General features: G+C 40.3%; 1 protein-coding gene across 3 annotated transcripts; it reads right to left on the reverse strand.

The window, feature by feature from the left end:
• Positions 1-979: 979 nt before the first annotated feature.
• On the reverse strand, positions 980-22303 carry LOC6529553 (dnaJ homolog subfamily C member 7). 3 transcript variants are annotated; one of them, XM_002090514.4, is made up of 4 exons: positions 21782-22303; positions 2672-3124; positions 1771-2615; positions 980-1697 (listed from the first exon to the last, which is right to left on the reverse strand). In XM_002090514.4, exons 1-4 carry the CDS (start codon positions 21928-21930, stop codon positions 1630-1632), a joined length of 1515 nt encoding a protein of 504 aa, XP_002090550.1. In that variant the 5' UTR covers positions 21931-22303; the 3' UTR covers positions 980-1629. The 3 variants fall into 3 exon arrangements, with proteins under 3 accessions (XP_002090550.1, XP_015052104.1, XP_039229162.1); XM_015196618.2 differs by lacking the exon at positions 21782-22303 and adding an exon at positions 11296-11611; XM_039373228.1 differs by lacking the exon at positions 21782-22303 and adding an exon at positions 6447-6511.
• Positions 22304-22491: the final 188 nt, after the last annotated feature.

Raw genomic sequence — 22491 nt, forward strand, 5'->3', positions numbered from 1 at the left:
GTACATTTTCGTGTTTATTTTTTAGGTCCTAATGATTTTTGCATAATATTTAAGTAGCTTTTATTTTTATATATGCAAAGCAAAGCAGAGCAAAAACAGAAACATTGAATTAATTTATATGAATATATATACACACATGTATATAAACCCAATAAAATACGGGCAAATTAGTTAGTCACATAAACGAGAGAAAGAGATAGATGGTTAGTTGAGGATGATGAAATGCAGTTCGGCTTTTGCTGCTGCGTTTTTTAGCCCTAGTTTTTACATTAGCATAGAACAACAAAAATCAAAAAAACAGCATAAGTCCAAACCGAAATGAAAAGTCATGTGTAAAAAAGTGGAAAACTAAATGTGAATAAAAAATTTGTCTGTAAAATTAGCGAGAATTTGTTTGGCATCCATGTGCGATTCGTGTGTTCGTGTGAGTGAGTATCGAAAGTAACCCAAAATTAGTTTATTCTGAATGTGTAAGCAGCAGCTAAAAAACAAATAAATGTGTGTACCTATTTGTCTGACAAGCATTGTAAACTTTGTGTTTTTTTACGTCGCTGGTTATTGGGAATATAAATCAAAATAATGGCTTAAATTCAGCTTTTGTCTATAACAAATATGTTCCCTCTTCCCTTAGGCCAAATTGTATGCATAAGTATAAGAATATACATATAGGTTTACATATTAGTACCTTAAAATTCAAATACTTTGAGAAAAGCGACATATTTATCGATAGTTCCGCTCTACATCTACACAGCGTTTCCATAGATTTTACATGAAGCCCAAAAGCAGGCAACAAGTTTATGCTGATCTGGCAACGCCGCAGTGACAACTGAAAATTCAAATTTTATTTTAATTGAATACAAATAGAAACATACAAAACAACTGGGAAATATAAAAATTATGCGTCTTCCGCTTTTATTAACTTTCCAGTTATTCCTTTCTGCAATATTCCTCAATCCCAAAACAGTAAGAGCATCCAACATTTTGTTTGTTTCTAATTTTACTTGATGTATTTTCTTCACATACAATCTTCGTTTAATTCCAGAAAATGAAAACTTAATTGCATGGGCTATTGCGTTTTGTTGGATTTGTGTTCTGTTTTACATACATTTTCTGTCTTGTAACTTAGAAACGAAACTTAAGTGTCTGGCTTATTAGGTAAAAATAAATTGGTTATTTAATAAGGCTACGCTTTCATTAATCATTAATTAATCAATTACTCCTCTAAACACGCTGAACGAACGCAGGCGCAAAGTTCGCAAGGCCGGCGAAGCCAACAACAACAACTGGATATAGCAACTTGTTATATATAATTTTGTTCTTTTAACATAATTCTCCCTTGATTTATTTTTCATGATTTAATGTCGCCAAAAAAATCTTCGCAAAAACAATTAAAATGTGTAATTCCACTAGAAATTTAGTTGTGATTTGATTTTGAACGGATTTCCAAAGAATTTGGCATATATTCCTTAGTTAACATAATCAAAATGCTTTTTTTAAGTTTTTTGACAAATAAAAATGCAAAAGTTTGTAACTTGTGCGCTGCTGTGTGTTGGGTCGCGTTGCTTCCGATGAGGCAGAAAATGGATTAATGGTCTTCTTCTCTGTGGTGGTGAACAACACGTTGGGATCTTAGAACTCAAAGAACGTATTTTGCCAGGGACTGCCAGTGCTGAAGTTGAAGAATGGATCGAAGCCGGCTGAAGAAGAAAAACAAAAAGAATTTGCATTTGCCCATATTTGTATTATTATTATATTGTATTTGGTTCTCACCTTGCCCCTGCTCCTCGATATCCTGTCCGCTGTCGTAGCGCGCCTTTTTGCGGGCATCGGACAGAATTTCATACGCCTCGCCCACCTCCTTGAACTTGAGCTCCTCCTCCTTGCGCTCCTCAGCACTGCTGTTTGCGTGCCGGTCTGGATGATGTACCAGTGCCTTTTTGCGGTATGCCTTCTTGATCTCGTCGTCGGTGGCGTTGCGTCCTATGCCCAAGATCTTATAGTGGTCCTTTCGCTTCGACTTTTTCAACGCAAACTTGGCCTCGCGCAGCAGTCGCTTAATCTCGGGCGTCTTCTCCAGCTGCAGCGCCGTCTCATAGTCCGCCACCGACTCCTCGAACTTCTCCAGATCGTTGTAGCAGCGGGCGCGCAATAGCAGGGCCTTCAGATACTGGTTATTCAGCTCCAGCACCCGGTTGCAATCGGCCACGGCCTCCCGCAAATTGCCGATACGTGTGTTGACCAGAGCCCGATTGTACAGTAGTTTCGAATTGATGTCCTTGTTGTGTTCGTCGATCTTCAGGGCGTCCGTGTAGATCACGTGAGCCTCGCGATAGCGACCCGACTTAAACAGCATATTGCCGTTCTCCTTCATCTCCTTGAGCTGCTTGCACTTGCTACGCATCTGCTTGGACTTGTGGTGGTCGGGGTCAAGGGTCAGGGCGCGCTCAAAGTGCAGAATTCCCTTATCCAAGTTGTCCGTGAAGTACAGGCAGAGCCCTCTCACGTATATCGCATCCGCCGACGTGGTATCCAGCTTCATTACGCCCACAGCAATGTCCAAGGCCTCATCACATCGCCCCAGGAAGGCGAGACACTCAGCCTTCAGCAGGCGATATCTGAAAGATTCAGTTCAATTAACTTGGGTTTCTATATCATTTGATTGCGAACTTACTTGAGGCAGGCGGGCGCCAGTTTCAAGGCACTGTCCAGGTAGAAGACCACGTTGCGATAGGCTTTTGTGTCGTAGTTCGTTTGAATGGTGGCCTCCAGTTGGCGCAACTTCTGCACCGCCGTCTGTTCGCCAGCAACAGCCGTGCTCTGCGAATTCAGCTCGCTGACCATTTTGACGGCGTGCTCGGTGCCAATGATGTCGCCAAGGGCCAGACAGCACTTGGCCACCCGGACGTAGGCCTTCTCGAAGCCCGGATCGATGCGGATGGCGTGGCGGGCGTCGGTCAGGGCGCTATTGAAGTTGAGCAGCATCATGTAGCAGGCGGCCCGATTTCCATAGTATGCCGCCGAGTCCGGACACAACGATATGGCATCGGTGTAGAGCTTGAGTGCATTCTGATAGTTCTGCGCCTTGTATTGGTCGTTGCCCAGTTTCTTCTTCTCTTCGGCAATGCTGCAAGTACGGAGAAGGGGGGGAAACAATTTTCTTGGTCAATCCTTGGGGGCTTAGCTCATTGCACAAAAGAATCGGTCGGACGTTTACATAGTCTACATAATTTGAATTTTTAATTTGATGTCGTCGTCATGCGATGCGAAGTAACTGCCGCAGGGCAAAGTCGCCTTCTCAAGTGGAAATGCACAAAACGGGCACAACGAAAAGCAACAGGAAGTAATCTGCTTGCTGTGGACGGAACGACTTTTCACAGTGCACAGTGTGTGGCATAAGGCGCATTTTCGCTTAAAACTACATAAGATAATAATGTATTAAGCGAGTTAATGTCAGTTAACGGTTGCAATGCTTTAATGCGTTCTGTTATGTCTGTTTATAATTGATTTATTACAATATATCACTATAGTTTGTACGATTAAATCCATGTTGATATATGCAGGTGAAATCCTTTACATTATTTTATATTTATCCAACGTCAAATTGGGAGATAAGAGATTGGTTCGCCCAGTTGTAGTTAATAATTGAGCGCGGTAGGGACTTTTCCGCTCCCATTCACCGGCGGCTTGCATCCCATTTCGCCATGTCGCTGCCCCCGCGCCCATCACTCCGATTTTCCATTTGAAGGAAGTGCAACAACCTGCGCCAAGCTCAAATGGGCCAAGAAATTATGGCATCACAATGGCCGCCAATAGGGCGACACTAATGCGGACGCCAAAGAATCCCGAAAGCCAAAGAAATTCCCTATTTTCCCCCACCACCACCCACACCTAAATCACCATTCCCCCACCTCTCGAAACACAAAACCCACTTGGAGTCGTGCCAGCCAGGGTGTTCACTGTACTGAGACTATTGTCGCCATGCCAGTACTACGGGGCATAAGTGCTCCGTGGCTCCATGTTGCTATTCTCGCTTTTCACTACGGCTGTTTGTTATTTATTTGCCCATGCTTTTGGTTTCCCTTCAGTGTGCCATTAAAAATACATTGAGTTATTACAAATACTGGGGGGCTTCATACCTTTGGCACTGCACCCTCTTCTATGCTTTTCTAATTTCTGCTTGATTGGAGCGTTTGGTAAAAATGTTTACTTTCCATTTGCGAAGCCAAACTCGAATGCATTGCATTACATTACATCCTTTTTTGAGGTTGGACAGGAATTTGATGCATGCATACATCTAAGAATTTAAAAGTTAATAATAATAAGAAGAACTTCATTTACAGATAGATTTTATAAGCTCTTACAAACAGCCTACCTATTTTGAATACCATCATTTCGATTGGAACATGTGAAACGATGCGAGTTGCATGCGAATAAGATACGGCGTGCAAACAAAAGATGTTAATTACTGCTGAAGCAAGGAAATCATTTGCATTGCTCGCCGTTTTTTCTTCTCGTTCCTCCAGCAGACAAATAAAGAAGAAAGGGCGTATAGCCAAGTGGGTGGTTTTGGCTTTTTTCAAGTGCTCAGCACAAAACTTTTAATTGCTGCCATAACTTGCCAAAGCGGTCGCGGCCCCAGCCGCAAACGGGGCCAAAATGGGGGTTTCGGATATCTGAGAAGGCTGGCAGGCAGCACACTGCAGTCAAAAGCAGGAGCAGCAGCAGCAGTTTGCATAACAATTAGAGAAACCCATAAAAGTCAAAAATTCGCTCGCGCTTGATTGGGCAACATTTTAGAAAGCCATTTGTTAGAGCCCCCCGCCTCCCTCCTATTTTTCCGCCCAAAAGCTAGGCCCTTCAGCCATTTGCCACCCATTAAAGTAGGCAACGCGGTTTGCATTTGCAATTCAACTTCCCTTCAATAAAAAAGGGATACGTTGATTATACATACTTCAACATGCATTCGCGGCGAAAAGAAATGGGATGAAAACTGAGGAGCTGATTTAAATTAAGTAGATGGAAGTAGGAAAGGTGGAGAAAAGGCTGGCACGCCCAAAAACATGAAAGCCCGGGCTAGATAAATAAAGCTCAAAGAGGAACCGCCGGTGCCGCCAACTGAGCGGCAGGACAAACAGGTAAAAAGTGGTAAGCAGAAGAATGAATGCAAAGCATGCAATGCAAATATAAGCATATATAGATTACAACTGCGGTCAATGTAATAGTCCCGCAGACCCATGCTTGACCATACTCTTTTTTTTTTGGGTTTTCCTAATAATTTAATTATAGCCAAGGATACTCTGTTCTTAACTAGACTATAAATAATACTTAAAGAGCAATGCGTGACAATAATGCCTTTGAAATGACTTATTGACGTACTTTTTATGGTGCTCATAATATCTTTGCTGATCTCTTGCTTGAGTACAAAGCAGTACTTAAGAATAGCGAATTACCCCTTTATTCCTTCATCACCTTTACAATAGCTTAATGTGATGTTGGTGCTAGCATTGTGAGCCCCACTGTGCGTACGTGTTGGTCGCATGTGCAAATGCCTGCAGGTCACAGCAGAGTTCAATGCGCGATAAGCGAAGTCAATGGTAGCAGCGCAATGACGGGATAGAGTGGGTTGGTCGGAATAATCATTCCCTCATGAATATGGATGGCTCGTCGGCTGGGGAAGTTGGGAAAGGGGTTGAAAGGGGGTAAAAGGGGATGAAGGAGGGGCGGTCCGTGATGACAAAACTTTTTGCACTGCCATCGAGGGAAACTTGGATGCCGAGTGACATGTGCTGCAAGAATCATGCAAAGTAGATTGTCAGGGTGTCAAATCTACGAGTTAACTGATGCGCTAGATAGCTCCAGATCCACAGTTGCCACAGTGGGACCACTCGAGGTTCGAGTAGTTTTGGCTCGAGAGTTGTACGCTCTGCTCGATTACTTTTCCCAACATTTACATAACTTTTCCCCCGCCGCTGCAAGCTTTCCTCACCAAGTCAAAGAGATTTAAAAGTTACTGAACTTTCCATGTTATTAAACTATTACTGAACATTGGGTTTATGTTAAGCATGCAATTATGCTCATTCGGTTCAAATAGTTCAATAGTTCAAATAAAGCTATACTAAGTACTAAGTATAAGTATACAAATTTTTATTTAGACGCATAACGATTAAACATATTAAAGCCACCTAAATAGCTTTTTATACATTAATGGCATAGCGTAGTTTGCTGGTGAAACTTTTTCAGAAAATCTACCACAGATGAAATGAAACTTGCATCCACCAAAAACATACTTCAAAACATCAAAATCTCCGCTTTCGCAATTTCCGGACAAACTTTTCCGCCGTACATTACTTGCATTCCATTAGCATCCTGTCACATCAAATTGCCTTTGACAACCGAAAGGCAAAACAGAAATTCTCATCACAATTCTATCCAGCATTTCTACTTACCGCGGCAGAAATGTAAATTCCTCCGAACTCATATACAATTTATTGAGCATTGGAGGAGTCAGACTTTTAGGGTTATTACTTTTCGGCATATGAAAGCCGAGCTATTTTAGACAGCTTCCATTTGGGTGGCCAGTCGAGTGGCTTTGTAATTGTAATGATCTTTATGCACCACCAACGTAGATAGCCAAACTACAAAAATAAGTGACTATCAAAAGACTATTTTAGCGAACACGTCGTTATTGCTGGTGGTCTCTGGCAGCAAACGGAAGCGACTGATGTTGATGCTGCGGTGCTGCTGATGTTGCTGCCGTGCTGCTCGCTTGCTGCTTGCTGCATGTTGCCGCTGCTGCGGGCGATGATTTTAATGCGACGACACGTCGAGCAGCTTGAAGCCGAGAGCCCAAAGTACCGAGGGCAAAACTACGACCATGTTGCCAGAGTTTCAGTAGCAGTAGCAGCCACGTCAGCGGTGAAGCAAAAAATTTGAACCGCCATTTCAGTTTTTAAGACCTAACTATCTCGATATAATGTCTTTGATATGATGTTTGCACCTCTTATTATTAAACAAAATTAAAGATAGAAGTAATCAGCAGATGTAATTTCTGCAGTGAAAACTACTTTGTTGCATGCACTGTGCCTGCAGCCAGAGAGCCATTTTGAGGCAGCAGAGAGCAGCATTCATTGCATTGTGCAGCGCGCATGTGAGAGAGTAGGGAGTGGAGGGAAGAAAAGGGAGAAGAGGGGTTGGGTGGCAGCCAGTGGGTGGTGGAGCCTCTCTGCAGGCGGCCTCAACAATACGCCAGACAATGCTACTAGCCATCTTACAGCCATTTGTTGGTCAATAAAAATAGGGAGAGATCAAGGCACATAACGTGGAAATGCAAATACCCTACTCTATGGTAATCAATAATATGATGCTTGAATAGAACATCAAAGACCATTTCTGAACTATGTCTATAAAACAAACACGTCGTTATCCACTTTTTAAATTCTATTCATAGAATAAATCAAATGATTAAGGAGTAAAGCTCTTAATAATCGTTTATTGTTTTAATAAATAATCAAGATATCGAAAGGTAGTTATACATATCATTTTAAATTTAATCGCAAAGGAATTAATCGAATTTTATGGAATTTAAAAATAATGCAGACATTGCAATTTACGCATTCCATCCAAGAAAAGTAAATATTTTATAGCAACACCCCTCAAATTCCACTTCAGTTAACGCTGTGCAGTCGACAAACCCTCTGCGAAAGCACATATCAAATAATTTACCCGTTTACCCATCACAACACGCAACACGGGAGGCGTGGCAAAGCGGGCGGAGGAGCGGGCAGCGGACATGACCTGCCACAAGTTGAAATTTCTTGCCACAAGAACCGAACGTGCACAGATACCTACACCAAGATGATACTCGCTGTGGTACAGTAGAGAGTGCCTAGGACGAATTAGATTGCCTTGATTACACTTTTTCTTATTTGCATCACTTTGCATGCCAACTTGATGTAATGAGCAAGAAGACAAATTTAAAGACAAATCAAAAATCATACAAATGTATATTTCAAACTTTAGTTTGTAGTTTTCTCTTTATAGCACAATTTGTGGTTTTAGGTACCCATTTTTCACTGTATTATTGTGACTCACGTGGACCACGCACAGTAGGTCAATGCGGGTTCAGTGTTTGTGTGGATTCTCATTTTTTTTTTTTTCTTTTTTTTTGTGTTTGCCCCCAACTGCGTGAACCGGAAACGCTGTGCAGACATAATGGCGGCCGAAAATAAAGGGAGCAAGTAGAACAAAACACTGTTGGGCGCTGAGCCAAAGCAGCCAGGGCTTAAGTGAATAAGGAGAAGAAGTTTCCAATAAATAAAAGAAAAGCCAGCTTAAGAATGGACCGAAACTTTAGGGAAATGTTCGAGGGAGTACGTATTACAAAGTTAATGGACCTGGCCAAGAGTCGGTCTGAAAGTTTAAGCCAAATTGCTGGAGTTGAGCACTTTCCAGGGGGCTAACTAAATAAACAACCAGTTAAAAAAACACTTGAAGAAAACAGTTGAAAAATTTGAGATTCAAGAACATGTGATAAATAAACATGTATAAATGTATGATTTTTAAGTTTACTTTGATTGACGCATACTTTCCGCAGTGAAGAAGCGTGCACAAGAGTGGGTTCGGAACTTTTGCAAACAATATAAAATAAATAATTGTTTGTTTGTCCCACTATCGCCCCTTCATCATCACCAGCATCATCATCAGCAGCAGCAGCATCATGGTTATAGAACACTTGAAAATGGATGAGCTCGTGTTCTATTGACACTTGCTTCAATTGAATTTATGTTCCCCAGTTGTGGGTCGTTGTACGACCCATTATTCCATGTGTAGCCGTGTTAAATGGTTGGGTGCTCCCAGTAGTCAGTTGCGAGCTATTTATGGCACACACAATAGGTAATAAAAATTACACGTACATATGACATCGGGATTTATGACGGTGTGGAATGTTTGCTTTCAACTTAATACGACATATCCATTGAATACGTGCGGAAAGTGCGATTGAATTGGAGATTGGCCAACATGGAGTGTGCCACTTAGATACGAATAATCAGTTGCAATGGGAATTGTGTGGCTATGCCTCAATGCATTGAAACAATATTTGGACCATTTAAATAACTTCGTTCGATTATAGAGACTCTCCACATACCGTTTTGCTTATATCGCAGGATAGTCAAAAATGTTTGCATATTCTCAACATTTTTGTCTTTGAATCCAAAAATTGTACACACAAAAAAATGAAATGCCATTTCTCACACGATAAATTTGCACTTTTCGGCAAAGAAAACACACCGTAAATCATAAGCCGGAAAATGCATTTTCCCTTGACACAAAGTGGCCCATAAAATTATGACCAAGAGCTGCAAAATTGCGTCTCCAAACATATAATTTTAAGTATTTAAGTATCCCACGAGGAGGAGGTAGCATATTCACAGACAGAACCACTCCACACCGCACTGACCTATAGTTCTCGACTGGAAACGCATTTTGGGACAGGGTTGTCCGACTCGGAATGGATAAGGTTACCCATGTGAGTCATTTGTTTGCCTGCAACTGCAATAAAATGCATGCAAAATTTAATGCCACTGCAATTTAAAACGCAATCTTCCCGCCCACAGCAACTGCAGCTGCAACAAAAATTGAAACTGCAACAGCAACATGAGCAGCAGATACGCCAACAACAATGGCGGGGCATAAAAACATTTATGTCGGGGCAATAAACGACACACCCAGCCCGAAAAAACGGAAAAATAGCAGAAAGCTAAAAGACAACACGAAAACTAAAATTATAGTGCGGTAGCAATGCATTGTACATATTTTCCACATGCAGCAGTTTTTTTGTGTTTTCCTTTTCATTTTCCTTTTTTTTTTTTATTTTTGTTTTTGGATAAGAATTTGCGCCGGCGACCTCAATGTGCCATATGCCAAAGCTTTGCTACCGAAAAAGTTGGGGCCAACACATGTGCCAAGAGACCCGAAAGAGGCCCCCCAAATGCTCTCCTAGGAGAAAGGACCGACAACCAGAGGCTGAAATGGTCGAGAGCCAGTGCATTTGGCAGCCCAGTTGGGCTCTGACATTTTAAAGAGATTGAGAAATGTCGAAAAGATTTTTGCTTCGGCACGGAAAGAAATACGTACACAGATCTTTTTGTATTTTGAACGATTTCTTTGAGTTGATTTCAACCAGTTATTATTTCCTTATAACAATAGTTTAAGACATATGTCCTATACATACAAGTATTAGGTTAATATAAATGCTCCTTTGATTTTATAAAATATTACTGTGCAGAATTTCTCCCAGTTTGTTGCTGATATTTTCCTTTTTGCCTTGATCACATTGGTCAATGCTCTTTGCTGGGGGTTGGGGAAAAAAGTGTGTGAAGGGCAAAAGGCTGGCGAAAAATCAAAGTTGTTAAATGAATCATCATAGAGAAAAACACAAGTGTTGCTCAACCCTTAATTAATGTATTTGATCTATGTGAAATTACATTCCCACTCTTAAATAATGTTAATGTGGATTCCTTTATTTAAAAATCCCATAATATTACTTAATTTTTTTAATGTTTTTTCATCAATCGGTTTTATAAAAAAAACCCCAATCTGACTGTCTATTTTTGGAATATTGCAGACAGCTAAATAATATTGGTGAATTGGCGGAAAAATGTGGGTGTACTTGTACCCATTTCTTATCGTAAGTAAATGGGTTTCATTTGGCTATTCTAGGAATTTTTTTTGAATTGATATTGATAAAACAGCACTTTTCGATTGCTAACTGATCAGTCGTATTATTAAACCCATTTGAATATGTGATTGTATCAATTGATTTCGAATTTCAACGCCTCTGCACGTGGCGGTGGCGGTGGTTGTGGGGCACAGAGGTGAGGCGAGAAGCCGCAACAAATGAATATGCAACAAACACCAGACGACACCCAAACACACAGAAATATTTATATATAGACGCACCCGATTCAAAGGCAAAGTGTGCATACAGTCTGGCCTAAATTCTAATACAGGCAGGCAATAATAATGTAATTGAATTTTTCTATTTATTAGCATAGATAATATGCTCGTTGAAGTAATTTGTTTAGTTTTATTTGTAACTTTAAATATTACCATATTAAAATGCACACCGAATGCTTGGTTTTTAGACCACATTCACTATTCTTTTGATACTAACTGTATTGTTGAATGGGTCAACGTCGGTTTATTTTTGGTGTCTTCTGTACTTTGGGTTTCGTTTAACTTAGCATTAGTTTAGGTGATTAACAAAATAAGGCAGACATCCCTATAACAACTTACTACAACATTTTGTTCAGCTCGACGTTGGATCGTTGGGGATTTACAAAGATTTAGTTGGCTTTCCGTCTGGTCTAAGTGGGCTGTTTTGGAGCACATAGAAGGTGACTTGATCGCTTGAAAAAGGGTTTCGTCTACGTTCACCGGTTCGGTTCTTCTACTTATTTAGTGATAATTATTTGATTTCGAATAAAGACACGTTTTACTTATGACAATAAAATAGGGCTCAGGGGAAACGTAAATTTTTCATTATTTGACACAGCAGAAAAGACAAACAACTCAAGGCGAATTCTCGAATTCTTGGAGCCTATTCGAAGTTTTCCTATTTATTCAGTAATTTTCCCTTTCCGCGACTTTTCACAATTTTCGCAACGAGCGCGGAAAACGACGTCGATCGACGCACTGCTGCAACTCGCGACTGAGTGGGCAGAGCGACGATCCCCTTCGATGTTGCCCTCTGCCGCTAGCGACTGCAACGCAGCTGACGTGGAGAGAAACGAGAGAGCAAGCGCAGCAAGCAGCGAGTAAGGGAGAGTGAGTTGCAGTTGGGGAAAATGAGCACCTCATCAAAAAGATCTTAGCAGACTGATAATTAAAGGGGAATTCTGCTTGTGTGGACCAATCACATTTAATTAGCAAGTCAGCATTTTTTTAATCGAATCGAATTATCAAAATTTCAAATTATGTCAAGATGTTGTAAGTAGTAAAAACAAATCTAATAACTACTAAACACAATTCAAATGTAGGAAAATGGAATAAAATGGTGATAAGTACATTTTTGCATTTAAAATGGCATTTTTTCCGAGCATGCTCGAACTCTTCCTCAAAATCGTTGAAAAGTTGTTGCACTCTTTCCTCTTGTCTTCCTCAATTTCATTCGCTTTGTTTCTGGTAAACATTTTTACTTCCCGTTGTTTAAGAAAGCACACTTTTGTAGATATACAGATCTATAGAGACTATATATCTACAGATCTACCACATAGCCCGTGAAGTGCAGGCGTGTCGTGGATTTCAATCGAGACATGTACATACAAGAGATATCGTCTGCTGGCTGTCTGTTTATGTTAATGTTTTTTAACGAAAACAAAAATGGAAAGACAACAAAACTGGACGTTCACAACGGAACAGGAATAAAAATGTGGTTTTGTGGTAGAATCTCTGATAATGACTCGGTGATTATATGAATGCAAGAAGAAACCACAAAATGAGGCCCAACTAGATCCAGTTCACTGTCGAATTGGGACAATTCCAACAGCAATTTAGGTTACATTCCGCTGCAACAAGTGGAATTGCATTACAAACTCGCAAATTGCAACCAAAACCAAGTGAAAGTGCAGGCCCCATGCAATTAAAACCACCAACCACAGCCGTGAATACAAAAGCAAAACAAAAGAAAATAATTAAGCAAAAAAAAATAATAAAGGTCCGATAATTTTCAGAGAAATCGCCACAAATTCGCAAACTAAGATAACAAGGCCGAAAAAAAAGATAATAGGTCTCACCAGGCCTTGCCATATCGTAAAAATAGCTAATTTCAAACTGTAATGGCGCCATCTAGTTAAGTGCTAATTTACAAGCTGCTACACCTACAGTTTGAAACTGAAAATGGAAATGCCTTTTCCCCACCCAACATCGTGCACGCTCACTCTCTCTTGCTCTCTTTGGAACTACACTGCAACAAAAAGCTTTGCTAACAAATTGTCCTAGTTAATGCCTATAAAGAATTGTCATTAAAATGCATATTTACATATTTAAAGATGTAGGCAAAATTAGATGTTCGAATTTTATAACCTACTATGTTATTTTATTCTTTATTTTGATAATTCGATTATACTTAAATTTTTTTCTTTCTACCTGCCTTTCAAAGCCAGCTACAGGCAAAGGCGGCAGACTGGCTAAACTGGCTACCAGTTTCGATCAGTTTTTCGAGACAGATAAGGGAAGACAACACCGGCGATTAATGGGTAGCAGATGACAGCTGTTTAAGCTTTTTGACATGGTAAACGAAGGATCTGGTTTTTAACTGCAAGCGGAAAAATTGAGCTATGCATTTAACTAAGTGTTAGTGATAAGATGACGCTAGAGTGCTTGGCTTAAAGTGTATACATATTGATCTATTTTACACTTAATTGAATCGTATCCGATTCGCTATACTTTATTTTTTTTCCGATGACCTTGTCGCATCATTCAAAAGTCTCTGGACGAAAAAAAACCGAATAGAAACAAATTTAATACTCGCTTGCCCCCACAAGATGGGAATTACGTAACTTCAAGCTATTTACCTTCTATTGTCTTTAAACGACTGCCACTTTGCAGAAACCCACTACATCCGCTCAGAGCTTCTCGAAGCAATCAAGATCTTTAATATTGGAAGCCATACAATAGTTTCTCCCAAGTTTCCTTTCTGCCTATAGTATTCTGTTTCTAGGCTCGTGGCGAATCAATAATTTGATTGACCCACTTTGGATCCAGTCGAGCAATAACTTTTCGAGGGCTACATAGTTTGAAGCTAATTACCCGAAGTTACAGTTGGCCAAAAGTTTAGTCGAATTAGAGAAAGCGAATTTGGGTCGAAGCTACGTTGAAATACGTTTGCACCAAAAGCACCAGCAACTTTGTTGATGGCCAATAAGTAGAACAAAGTGGCGGTCAATCTGAAGTTTCAGATAAGGTTAACGAGCAACAGTTTTCCACATGGCAAAGGGCAAGCATTTGCATAGTCAATAAATACAAATAGAAGTCTTACGCATGTGAAGCGATGCGGATTTAAACTTTATTACTATTAACTTTACACAAATATATGTTTTTTAATTAACTACAACCCTCAAGTAAACTCTAAATAACGCAATCACATTAACAAGCCATGTTCATTATTTTCTTATTAGCCATTACAAGCATAAAGTTATTTTAAGTGCTGTAATGCATAACATGTGATAAGGCTTTATTCTAATCACAAAACCTAAGATCATGCTAGTATTGCCCTGGCTAATGAAAGTTTTATTGATTTTTAAACTTTTTATAAATTTAAAACTATGACCTTTTGTTGGCAAACCCAACCGACCTTGAACTGTACAAGGCCACAATGTCGCACCGATATCTATAAATATCAAATAAAATCAATAGGCCGATGCTGTAACTTTCTGCATCGAAATAAAATGAAATTTCGCATTTATCGGGGTCGGCATTTCTAATTTATCAACAGGTTGACTCATAGGTAGACGTGCAAACGGGTTTCCTCATCATCAACTCTTCCCCATATCGTCATCATCAAGTTTCCAAGTAAGTGCAAACAACAAAAAACCATAATAAACATTTTTCTCTCATGTTTATGAGTCAGATTCAGTTTGACCAGACAAGAAAAATTGTTACGCCTTGTCTCCTTCTTTTGTCCAGTCCTTGAACTCTAAAAGGCGACTTAAAATTACTAATGGACATTAGAAAAAGCTGAAGGCCTTAAAGACTGGAGCGTATAATTTTGCGCTTGGGTTCATTCACATTAGGTTTATTTTGGCCAACTTTTGCGGTAGCGTTGTGTGTGGGCTGCCATTTGGCATTGTCTTTGTTTCGGGTTTTTGGCCATGACTGTACTAGACCTTAAAACTCCATCAGTTGATCGCGTTTAGTTTTACACGCAATTGATTCAATAAATTGAATCCCACTTTTAAGCCATCACCTGATGGTTTTCCATACAAATCTTATCTATCCACAGTGGATTTCTTTCTGTATTGAATGCGATTACTCACAATAACTGACGCAAATTCTATCGGAAAGAACGTAATAAGCGCCGAAACAATGGCAGTGGTAAATGGTATATCAATGGCAAAACACCAAAAATGAACTCGATTTTCCAAAATACAAAATTCTTATTTACGCGAGTCAAGTGTCGGGTTTGATTACTCAAAAACACGGAAATAAATAAAACAGCGTCAGTTTAAATAAAAATAGCTATTTAAATGTATTTGTTCTATTGTTTTTTCCTCGTAGCTTTTATGTGGAAATACGGAAAACAAAAATAAACGCAAATGGAGCGTGGCAAAGACAATTTTAAAACTTTCTATGTTGGCAAATTTGCAAAAATGTGCTCCATTTAACCGGTTGATGGTTCTACATTGTTGAAAGCATAAAATTAATGATTTCCAGAATTGTGATAACACTAGATCTATATACTATTATCACTGGAAATATAATACTTATCAACTTTGTCCTTGAAGCTCCAGCTCCAGTCACTCTTAAACTGTGGCTTTACTGCCAGCTTGTGAAACCAAAGAGGTTCGAATTTCAAAATGTAACGTGCCCACTGCCCACACACACAGCTGAATTGAAAAACCTTGTGAGGCAAACGCAAAATAAAACCAGTTTCAAACAAGAACTAAAAAAAGAGCACCTAGCAACAACAATGGCACTGCAGTAGAACCTTCCTAGCTCAAACATGTTTAATAACTGATTCCTAAATGATTTTAATGACAAAATGGCACTCAATAGTCAATAATATTTGTATAAAGATGTAATAATTATCTAACATTTTTCAATAGAACACGTATAACAGTTAAAAAAAAAACAGGCCTTTACCCGGGAATGCCCACTGTAAACTGCAGGGCGTGTGCGTTGGCGTCGCTAACGTTTTATATATTTTCTTTTCTTTTTTATCTATATGTCGAAGCGTCAATTGCTTCAGTGTTCTTAGCACCTCGAGCAGCGAGCCCCGTTCCCTTCGTTGGTGCCATCGTTCCACTTGTAGTCGTATCACAAAAATATCGTCTGTGTACTACGAATATTCTCCCAAGACTCCCTTCTCTCTTTTCATGCACGCTCGCTCGTCGCCAAAATCTGTTGCGCAGCTTGCTCATGACACACTTGCCATCCTGCTCATTCGCACACACCGCAAATAGCCAGTCCAGTCTCGCTCACACACTTCTTCGAGTGATGTACACAGAACGAACCAACGGAAGAGGCAATACACCAAACACGTAGGCACGGGTCTCACTCAGTGAGAGGATTTACAGTTAGTCCTCTCGCCGACTCTCGGTGATATAAAGAATACAAGACAGCAATGACGGTTGTTCTGTTTTCTCTATTCTTCTTTATTACAATTTTGACACACACAATATTCATGTTGCTGTACTAAATTCAAATAATGCTACCAATGCTCCGACACGGCCAATCCTGACTTTTACACGTCCTCGTGTACAAATTTAGCAATTCATGTTGATATGCCCTGCTCAAGTATTTCTTCCTCTTTCTTAAAATCAATTCAAAACATAATCTTTACAACTAATTTGATATTCAAATCATACAGATGAATGTCCAGATAGCGCACCAAGTCTACCTATGTTTCTCGAAGAGGCCTCTTGGATTATGACGTTACACCTTTATGCGTCTGTTTCAACGCCAGTACCCTCTCTGGCACTGTCTCTCGCGTATGTTTCAACGCCACTTGTACCCTCACTGGTACCAATTGCGTCTGTTTCAACGCTAGTACCCTCACTGGCACTGTCTCTTGCGTATGTTTCAACGCCACCATTTGCGTCTGTTTCAACGCCACCACTCATCATATCCTCATCCATCTCCGCAGAAACTGTCTCGACCGGTAACGCCCTCAAACACTCATGAGGATACTTGTAGGTTCGCTTGCTTGTTAATGACTTCAAACAATATCGGTCTCCTTCAAGTAACTCGGTTATAACAAACGGGCCTTTAAATTTGGGATCTAGTTTGGTCTGATTTCTTTCTTCGCACTTGAGCAGAACATGATCACCCACTTTATGCTTTACAACGTTTGCCTTACTTCTATCGCTTCTTTCCTTATCATAATTAGCATTACTTTCTATATTAACTTTTGCTTGTGCTCTTAGGTTCTGTAGATTATCATATTTTTCTTCAACAATATTCGATAGCATCCCTAATGGTCTTACGTCTTTTCCAATTAAAAGCTGTAACGGACTAAACTTAGTGACCCGATTGATTGTGCAATTTATTGCTAACTGAACCTCTTTTAATGCCTCTTGCCACGAACGTTGGCCTATCTCCACCGCCGTTAGTAAACTTTTAAGGGTACTCATTACCCGCTCGACCTGTCCATTCGCTCGACTAGCTCCTGTGGCAATTAAATGCAACTCGATATTATGCACAGAGCAAAACTCCTTAAACTCAGATCCCGCAAAGCATCGTCCCTGATCTGCTATGATACGGGATGGAACACCAAACAAGGAAATAACTGCCTTCACTGATACTATACAATTGGCTGCATCTATCTTCAGAGTATGGTGTAAATAAACGTATTTTGTAAACGCATCTATAAGGACTATAATATACTCTTTTTGGTCGTTCTTGCCACTTAGTTTACCCGTGATGTCTATATGTACCGTATGAAAGGGTATTTCGATTTTAGGAATCGGATGCATTTCTTGTTGTATTTTCCCAGATTGTGGTTTCGATAGTTTGCACGTGATGCAATTGTCAACGAACTTTCGTACGTATTTCGTCATTCCTACAAACCAGTAACAGCTATACACTTTGTCAAGAGTCTTTTCCCAACCAAGGTGCATTATAGCCTCGTGAATGTGGTGAATGACAGCCCACCTATAAGACCTTGGAACTACAGGTAACCAACGGGTTCTACCATTCCTCTGAATTTTACGATACAGCAAACCAGCTCTTAACTCATACGTACTAGCAAGACTCTCGTTCAATTCATTGTTTTGTAGTTTAGAGATTAAAGATGTTATTTCGAGATCTCGCTGCTGTTCAGCTATAAGCCAGGTGTCACTCAATTCAGTTAAATCTACACGCATTTCAGGAGCTTTGGCAGCAAACTGTAACTTTTTCGTTATCGGGTTTCTTGAGAGGAAGTCCGCATGCGCCATGCGTTTTCCCTTCCTATACACAATATCGAATTCAAAAGATTGTAAATACAACCACCATCGATATACCTTGTCATCTAACTCAATCTTTTGTTGACTTGCCTTTAAAGAGTTACAGTCGGTATATACTGTAAACTTGATACCCTTCAAATAATGTTGATAATATTTCACTGCGTTAAATACTGCCAGGGTTTCCAAAAGATATGAATTATACCTTGACTCTGCTGGGGTTGTACATTTACTGTAGTACTCAATAACATGGTTTTTATCGTTTATCTTGTGCATGAGTATCGCACCATAGCCCACAGAGCTAGCATCTGTATGAAGCTCAACCGGATATTGTGGATCGAAAATTGTTAATACCGGGCTACGGGTCAATGCAAAGATTATCTCCTTTCTCACTGCTTCATGATTTTCCTTCCAATCAAAACTATTATTGTCTTTAGAAGTAAGACAAAATAGAGGCTTTAAGGTTTCAGAGAATTTTGGAACGAATTGTCGAAAGTATGATGCTAGTCCAATAAACTGTCTTAGCTGCGTGACCGTTTGCGGAGGTGGCAATTCAACTAATGCCTGCAACTTTCGAGGATTAGGTCTAAGCTCACCTGCCTCTACTTCGTAACCGAGATACTCAATTTTTGATTTTAAAAATGTACATTTTTCGAAATTAAATGAGAATCCAGCTTGAATGAGAGTTTCTATGACTGTCTGTAATCTTGAAATTGCCTCCATTTTAGTTTCGGCCACGACCAATACATCATCCATGTAAACCACAACATACGAATACGAAAGTGGCCCCAACGCTTTTATTATTGCCCGCTGAAACACAGACGGAGCATTCTTTAAACCAAACGGCATTGCCACAAATTCGAACTGCCCTTCCGGTGTAACAAATGCCGTACGCTCTATCGAATCTGGGTGAATAGGTATTTGGTAGAATCCGCTGGCCATGTCCAGGCAAGAAAAATACCTTCCCCTACGCAACCTTGCAATTTGATCCGAGATAAGAGGCAATGGGAATTTATCCGACACTGTATTAGCGTTTAGCTCTCTATAGTCGACGCATAAGCGATCAGTTCCGTTTTTCTTTCTTACCAATAAAATTGGACTCGCAAATGGGGAACAGCTCGGTCTTATAATATTTGCCGTCAACAACTCGTCAATCTTTGCACGAACAGTTTGCTTCTCATCTACACTAAGCCTATATGGTCGCCTTTGTACCGTTTTATTTGGATCTATTAAACGAATTTCTAACTGACCTGTGTTAACTTGTGTCTTTGGAACTCCTGAGATAAAGTGTTGCATGTATGGTTTCAAGACGTTTATTAAACGGCTCTTGTCAGCTTCATTCAACTCTACATTTTCGTTAATACAATTTTCATATGTTTTGGGTTCAGTTACAACATTAATCAGTTTTACTTTATAAATGCAGAATCTGTCTGACTCAATCGTCACTCCGAAACCTTGACTTAAAATCTCCCTGCCTATCATGATATCGTGTTTCAAGTACTTGTCCATAATGACATGAAATAACATTTCCAGGATAAAGTCATTAATGGTAACATTGGTCAAAATTTGCGTAGAGCTACATACAGAATCGTTTCCAATACCCTTAAGCATTACTACATTATGAAGTCTTTTTCCAGAGAATTTCCCAGCAGCGCTTTCCTTAATGAGTGAACACTCGGCTCCGGAATCAAAGCAAAAATCAACGAACTCACCAGAATGAACGAGCACACCTTTTGGTTCCATTACCGAACATATGTTAACTCTCTTTTCAGTGCTTTGTCCAATCAAAGAGCACCCAGTAGAAATGTGTCCAGCCTGTCCACACTTATAGCATATTACGTTCGACTTTTGCTCTTTTGGCTTCATACCAACGCCTCCAGCATGCCCGCTCCCCGATGATTGTGATTCCCGACTTTTCTTCTGGCGGCAGTCTGCGATTTTGTGCCCTGACTTTCCACAATAATGGCAAATGATGTTTGAAAATTTCTGCTTCTTCCTTTCTGGCCCCAAAGTTGTGTCTGCCTTCGAAGTCTCTTGACGCTGCCCGATTTCGTATACCTGCAACTGTTGCTGCAATTCGCTACGCGACTTGATGTTTGTGGTGCACACAAGCTTTTTCAGTCTGCTGTCCAGTTGCGCAGTATGCGCAAGTACAACTGACACCAACAATTCCTCGCGCTCCATATTTTTCATTTTCGTCATTAGCGAAGTGACTAGGCGGCTTGCATACGACGACATGCACTCTCCAATCCCTGGGCGTCCTTCTAGCAGCTTGAGAAGTGTTGCTGCAGCTGTTTCTACGCCGACAAATCTTTGCGTAAATAGTTGCTTGAATTCAACCCAAGTCATGCCAGGAAAACAGATCTGTGAAAGCCATTGAGATGCATTGCCCTCCAAAGCTTTGCTGAGAGCGATCACAAGTGCACTACCCTCAAGTGGGTTATCAGTAAAAATCATGTCGGCCGTAATACTCCAAGCACATGGATCGGCGCCAGCAGCTTCGGGATTGTATTTTGGTAAAAACACCGTCTTTGGCTCACGAGGCGCTGCGCTAGCCTGCACTGTTCGCAGCAACTCCATAAAATTTCTATTTTGTTGCTCCAAAATTTGTCGCAACTCAGAGTTAGGAGGGTCGAATCCCACTTCTGATGTCGAAGCGTCAATTGCTTCAGTGTTCTTAGCACCTCGAGCAGCGAGCCCCGTTCCCTTCGTTGGTGCCATCGTTCCACTTGTAGTCGTATCACAAAAATATCGTCTGTGTACTACGAATATTCTCCCAAGACTCCCTTCTCTCTTTTCATGCACGCTCGCTCGTCGCCAAAATCTGTTGCGCAGCTTGCTCATGACACACTTGCCATCCTGCTCATTCGCACACACCGCAAATAGCCAGTCCAGTCTCGCTCACACACTTCTTCGAGTGATGTACACAGAACGAACCAACGGAAGAGGCAATACACCAAACACGTAGGCACGGGTCTCACTCAGTGAGAGGATTTACAGTTAGTCCTCTCGCCGACTCTCGGTGATATAAAGAATACAAGACAGCAATGACGGTTGTTCTGTTTTCTCTATTCTTCTTTATTACAATTTTGACACACACAATATTCATGTTGCTGTACTAAATTCAAATAATGCTACCAATGCTCCGACATATATTTATTTGATACGTTTGGCTGCTGCCCATGACCATGCCAAATGGGTGCGACAAGGAGGGACAGTGCGGCAGAAGCAGGGAGTGAGAAGTAAACAGTCCCCGGGCAATAGATTACATAAAACAGCAATGCAAACAAACTCTTAACACCTACATATGTAAGTAGCTGTTATCGCACAGTTTGACATTGATTTGCAGTTGTTTTAATTGAAAAATGTATCAAATGAGTTATTTAAATTTCTGCTGCAGTTTTAACACTTTTCAATAAAATTACATTAGAATAAATTGAATAATATTTACGAAACATTTATGTTCAGCAACTTCACATACAATATAAATATTTAGCCAGATTTTTACATATGTCTATACACAATACTGTGCATAAACATAGCTACAATTTTGAAGTCACTTGGACGCACATTCATTGCTGGTTTTAGAGCGACTGGAGTTTTTCCAGTTTTTTACTTACGTTGCCGCGTCCTTGGGCACAATTTCCTCTGCTGCTGCGACATTGGCGTTGACGGCCGGCTGTTCTCCCGTTATTTCCACATCCATCTCGGAATTTGATGATGTTTCTTCGCGTTCGCTATCGCTTATTTCAATGACTTCTTCGTCCATGCGTGGCAATTTCGAAGGAAAACGACAGCGACCAGAGTCCAGTGCTTGCCAAACGTTGTTATTTGTCAATTCCCCCTTTCTTTCACTGCTTTTTCAGTTTTGCGTCAGTGGCACGTAATTGTGCACGTGTATGTGTGTGCGTGCGCCTGCGTATGTATGTGTGTAGCACGCGCGCCGTGTTAAATCACCGATATCTGGTACCTTCGATTCGGTTTACTTTTATACGTCTTTTCTGCTGATCACTTTGTCCGCTGAGGCTTCGCATTAATTGCACGCTGCTGCCTAATTTGGAAATTTGTATTTTGAGTTGCCGAACGAACCGAGCAAACGGAAAAAAGCGTGTGAAGCGAAGTAGTGGTAGAACCGAAATAGTGGTGTGCAAAACACACAAGGGTATAAATATATCGATAAACTTCTGATGAATAAATATTTTTATCTTCATATTTCCTCTTGACGCACTAACATAAGTGGATCATATATTAAGCAGCTAAATAAAAACTGAGTGAAGCAAAGCAATGCGTGTTGGAGCTATATCAAAATAAGATTGGGGCGAATTACTTG

Source organism: Drosophila yakuba, chromosome 2R (genome assembly GCF_016746365.2).
Source record: "Drosophila yakuba strain Tai18E2 chromosome 2R, Prin_Dyak_Tai18E2_2.1, whole genome shotgun sequence".
Classification (NCBI taxonomy): domain Eukaryota; kingdom Metazoa; phylum Arthropoda; class Insecta; order Diptera; family Drosophilidae; genus Drosophila; species Drosophila yakuba.

Excerpts from the sequence above, each read along its gene's own strand:
- LOC6529553 (XM_002090514.4), bottom strand. The coding sequence starts at position 21,930 with ATGGACGAAGAAGTCATTGAAATAAGCGATAGCGAACGCGAAGAAACA. Across the intron at positions 3,125-21,781 it reads GTGCCCAAGGACGCGGCAAC|CATTGCCGAAGAGAAGAAGA; the intron begins GTAAGTAAAAAA and ends CCGTACTTGCAG. Across the intron at positions 1,698-1,770 it reads TATCGAGGAGCAGGGGCAAG|CCGGCTTCGATCCATTCTTC; the intron begins GTGAGAACCAAA and ends TTTCTTCTTCAG.